Raw genomic sequence first — 5,000 nt, 5'->3', positions numbered from 1 at the left:
TAAGAGATATGAGTTATGAAGATAGACTACAGAAATTAAGATTTACTACATTGGAAGAAAGAAGGAAAAAGAGGAACATGATTATGCTGTTCAGCTGTATTACAGCAAGAGTGAAGATATATGAAGAGGACTTTTTAATCATGAACAAAAGAATGATGAGAGGACACAACAAAAAGTTGAAAGTAAAAAGAGGTGATAAATATTTTAGCTTCCCAAACAGAACTATTGAAGCATGGAACAGTCTCCCCAAAAACAGTGGGTGCCAAAAATGCTTAGCTCTTCTACAGTATTGAAACAACTAGGTAAGAATGTAAACGCACACACACACACACACACACACACACACACACACACACACACACACACACACACACACACACACACACACACACACACACACGCACACACACACGCACACACACACACACACACACACACACACACACACACACACACACACACACACACACACACACACACACACACACACACACACACACACACACACACACATAAACAAACACACACACACACACATCTTAACCTATGAGTAGAAATCAAATATTTCACTCACACAAAGAAAGAACACTGCAGGTACTTCCTCGTCAGGGTCTCTAGCTCTTGTTGTAGTTCAGGTGTGGCCCAAGTCAGTGGCACAAGTATTCCTCCACCACGTAGAACTGTCACTCCTGATTCCGCAAGTGTCTGGAGCATGTGGATGTAACCTTCCATACTTACATTCATGTCGGGGAATACTAGGCTTGCAAACCTGAAAGGATCATTATTGTGTTCTTACAAAAATGCATATATCTTATATAATCACATACGAGCAGAATGGAATTAATAGCTTATAAAATTAGAATGATATCAACATGTTACAATCAGATTAAAAAACTAGTATCTTTTTTAACAATGTTAGTTCTGTTGCAGTAACACAGGAAAAAAACCCTGATAGATTGAATTAATATCTAGTATAAAAAATATAATTAAAGACTAAATTCATATTTTGCTACAAAACACATTTTTTCATATGTTACAGCCCTTTATTTCTTAATAATAAAGGCTAAAGTATATGGAAAAGAACACAAATCAATAGAATGTATGTGAGGAAGAGTATACAAATCATGAAAGTTTTATTATTGCACAAACATTATAAAGAGAATCATGCAAAAAATTAGTAACATACCACAAATCTGGTTGAAGAACCTTGATGACTTTACATGCCCAGCCAACATCTGGGTCCGTTAAATTGTTAAAGAAGAGTGTTATCCAAACTTCTGTTTTGCAAAATGGCTGGAGAACTGATGGATTTATGCCAGGACCAATGTGTATGCCTGTGAAAAGATATAAACTATATTTACAGTTTCCTCCCCCTAACCTCTCTCTCTCTCTCTCTCTCTCTCTCTCTCTCTCTCTCTCTCTGTCTTTCTCTCTCTCTCTCTCTCTCTCTCTCTCTCTCTCTCTCTCTCTCCCTCTTCCCCTCTCTCTCTTCTCCCTCTCTCTCTTCCCTCTCTCTCTTCTCTCTCTCTCTTCTCTCTCTCTCCCTCTTTTCCTCTCTCTCTCTTCTCCCTCTCTCTCTTCCCCCCCTCTCTCTCTCCCTCCCTCCTCTTCTCCCTCTCTCTCCTTCTCCCCTCTCTTCTCCCTCCACTCTCTTCTCCCTCCCTCTCTTCACCCTCCCTCTCTCTCTCCCTCTCTCTCTTCTTCCTCCCTCTCTCTCTTCTCCCTCTTTCTCTCCCGCTCCCTTCTCTCTCTCCCTCTCTTCTCCCTCTCTCTCTTTCCTCCCTCTCTCTCTTCTCCCTCTCTCTTTCTCCTCTCTCTTCTCCTCTCTCTCTTCTCCCTCTCTCTCTCTCCCTCTCTCTTCTCCTCTCTCTCTTCCCCCCATTCTCCCCTCTGCCCCCATTTCTCTCTCTCTCTCTCTCTCTCTCTCTCTCTCTCTCTCTCTCTCTCTCTCTGTCTCTCCTCTCTCTCTCCCTCCCCCTCTCCCTCCCTCTCCTCTCTCTCCCTCTCCCTCTCCTCCTCTCCCTCTCCCTCTCCCTTCCCTCTCTCCCTTCCTCTCCTCTCCTCTCTCCTTCCTCTCCTTCCTTCCCTTCCTCTCCTTCCTCTCTCCTCTCTCTCTCTCCTTCCTCTCTCTCTCTCTCTCCTTCCTCCCTCTCCCTTCCTCTCTCCCTCTCTCCCTCTCCCTCTCCCTCTCTCTCAAGCCTCCCTCTCTCTCCCTCCCTCTCTCCCTCTCCCTCTCCTCTCCCTCTCTCTCTCCCTCTCCCTCTCTCTCTCTCTCCTCTCCCTCTCTCTCTCTCCCTCCTCTCTCTCTCTCCCTTTCCCTGTCCTTCTTCCTTCTTCTCTCCTCCTCTCCCTCTCTCTCCCTTCCTCCTCCCTTCCCTCTCTCCCTCTCCTCTCCTTCCTCTCTCTCCTCCCTTCCTCTCTCCCTCCTTCCCATTCCCTCTCTCCCTTCCTTCCTCTCTCTATCTCTCCCTCTCCCTCTCCTCCCTTCCTCTCTCTCTCCCTCCCTCTCTCTCCCTCTCCTTCCTCTCTCTCCCTCTCCCTCTCCCTTCCTCTCTCTCCCTCTCCCTTCCTCTCTCTCCACTCCTCTCTCTTCCTCCCTCCTCTTCCCTCTCTCCCTCCTCTCTCTCCCTCCTCCTCCCTTCCTCTCTCTCCCTTCCCCTCCCCTCCCTCTCTCTCCCTCTCCCTCCTCCCTTCCTCTCATCTCTCCCTCTCCTCTCCTCTTCCTCCCTCTCCTCTCCCCTCCTCTCTCCGTCTCCCTTCCTCTCCTCCTCCTTCCTCCCTTTCCCTTCCTCTCTCCTCTCCTCCTCTCCTCTCTCCTCTCCTTCCTCTCCCTCTCCTCCTTCCTCTCTCCCTCTCCTCTCCCTTCCTCTCTCCTCTCCCTCCTTCCTCTCTCCCTCTCCTCTCCTTCCTCTCTCTCCTTCCTATCCCTCTCCTTCCTCTCTCTCCTCTTCCCTTCCTCCTTCCCTCTCTCTCCTCTCCCTTCTCCCTCTCCCTTTCCTTCCTCTCTCTCCTTCCTCCCTTCCTTCTCTCCCTCTCCTCTCCTTCCTCTCTCTCCTCCTCCTTCCTCCCCTCTGCCCACCTCCCTCTCCCTTCCTCCTCCCTCGCCTCTCCCTCTCCCTTCCTCCCTCTCCCCTTCCTCCCTCTCCCTTCCTCCTCTCAACTTCACTCCCTCTCCCTTCCCTCCCTCTCATCCTCCCTCTCATCCTCTCTCCCTCTCCCTCTCCCTCTCTCTCTCTCTCTCTCTCGCTCCCTCTCCTGCTCCTCTCCCTCTCCTTCTCTCTCTACTTCCTCTCTCTCCCTTCCTCTCCCTCTCCACTTCCTCTCTCTCCCCTCTCCCTTCCTCTCTCTCCCTCTCCCTTCCTCTCTCTCCCTCTCCCTTCCTCTCTCTCCCTCTCCTTCCTCTCTCTCCCTCTCCCTTCCTCTCTCTCCCTCTCCCTTCCTCTCTCTCCCTCTCCTCTCCCTTCCTCTCTCTCTCTCTCCCTCTCATCTCCCTTCCTCTCTCTCCCTCTCCCTGTCCTCTCTCTCTCTCCCTCTCCTCTCCCTTTCTCTCTCCTCTCCCTCCCTCTCCCTCTCCTCTCCCTTCCTCTCTCTCCCTCTCCCTTCCTCTCTCTCCCACTCCCTCTCCCTTCCTCTCTCTCCCTCTCCCTCTCCCTTCCTCTCTCTCCTCTCCCTATCTTCCTCTCTCTCCCACTCTCCCTATCCCTTCCTCTCGTTCCCTCTCCTCCTCCTTCCTCTCTCTCCCTCTCCCTCATCCCTTCCTCTCTCTCCTTCTCTCCCTATCCCTTCTCTCTCTCTCTCTCCCTCTCCTTTCTCTCTCCTCCCTTCTCCCTCCCTTTCTCTCTCCTCCCTTCTCCCTCTCCCTTCCTCTCTCCTCCCCCTCCCTCTCTCCCTTCTTCCCTCTCTCACCTCTCCCTCTCCCTTCCTCTCCCTCCCTCTCCCTCTCTCCCTCCCTTCCTCTCTCCCTCCCTCCCTCTCCCTCCCTCTCCCTCCCTCTCCCTATCCCTTAATCTCTCTCCCTCTCCCTATCCCCCCTTCCTCTCTCTCCCTCTCCCTCTCCCTTCCTCTTTCTTCCTCTCCCTACTCCCTTCTCTCTCCTCTCTCCCTCTCCCTTCCTTCCTCTCTCTCCCTCTCCCTCTCTCCTTCCTCTCTCAATTCCTCTCCCTCCCTTCCTCTCCCTCTCCCTTCCCCTCTCTCCCTCTCCCCTCTCCCTTTCCCCTCTCTCCCTCTCCCTCCCCCCTTCCTCTCTCTCCCTCTCCTCTCCCCTTCCTCTCTCTCCCTCTCTCCTCTCCCTTACTCTCTCTCCCTCCCTCCCTCTTTCACTTCTCTCTCCCTCTCCCTCTCCCTTCTCTCTCTCTCCCTCCCCCTTCCTCTTCTCCCTCTCTCTCCTCTCCCTTCTCTCTCCTCCTCTCCCTCCCTCTCCCTTCCTCTCTCTCCCTCTCCTCTCTCCCTTCCTCTTCTCTCCCTCTCCTTTCCTTTCTTCTCCCTTCCCCTTCTTTCCTCTCTCTCTTCCTCTCCTTCCTCTCTCTCTCTCTCTCCCCTTCCTCTCTCCCTCTCTCTTTCCTCTCCCTTCCTCTCTATCTCTCTCCCTCTTCCTTCCTCTCTCTCTCTCTCTCTCTCCCCCTTTCCTCTCTCTCTCCCTCTCCCTTCTTCCTCTCTCTCTCTCTCTCTCCCTCTCCTCTTCCTTCCTCTCTCACCCTTTCTCTCTCCCTCTCTTCCTTTCTCTCTCTCTCTCCCTCCCTTTCCCTTCCTCTCTCTTTCTCTCCTCCTTTTCCCTTCCTCTCTCTCTCTCTCCCATCTCCCTTCCCTCCCTCTCTCTCTCTCTCCTTCTCCCTTTCTCTCTCTTTCTCCCTTTCCCTCCTTCCCTTTCTCTCTCTCTCTCCTTTTTCCCTTTCTCTCTCTCTCTCCCTTTCCCTTCTCTCTCTCTCTCTCTCTCTCCCTTTCCTTCCTCTCTCTCTCTCTCTCTTTCTTTCTTTCTCTCTCTCTCTCTCTCTCTCTGTCCT

At 51.7% G+C, this 5,000-nt stretch overlaps 1 protein-coding gene across 1 annotated transcript in view; it reads right to left on the bottom strand.

The window, feature by feature from the left end:
• The window catches only part of LOC113801063 (uncharacterized), a 30,935-nt gene that overhangs the window by 1,800 nt on the left and 24,135 nt on the right, over positions 1-5,000 (bottom strand). Inside the window, exons 6-7 of the mRNA XM_070130549.1 lie at positions 1,187-1,334; positions 575-769 (exon numbers count right to left, since the gene is read on the bottom strand). Of these exons, the coding sequence (XP_069986650.1) occupies positions 575-769; positions 1,187-1,334 (343 nt within the window). The remainder of the gene's footprint in view (positions 1-574; positions 770-1,186; positions 1,335-5,000) is intronic.

The sequence above is a fragment of the Penaeus vannamei genome, chromosome 15 (genome assembly GCF_042767895.1).
Source record: "Penaeus vannamei isolate JL-2024 chromosome 15, ASM4276789v1, whole genome shotgun sequence".
In the NCBI taxonomy this organism is placed as follows: domain Eukaryota; kingdom Metazoa; phylum Arthropoda; class Malacostraca; order Decapoda; family Penaeidae; genus Penaeus; species Penaeus vannamei.
The sequence above is the reverse complement of the archived record's forward strand: the minus strand, read 5'-3'. Positions and strand labels throughout refer to the sequence as shown.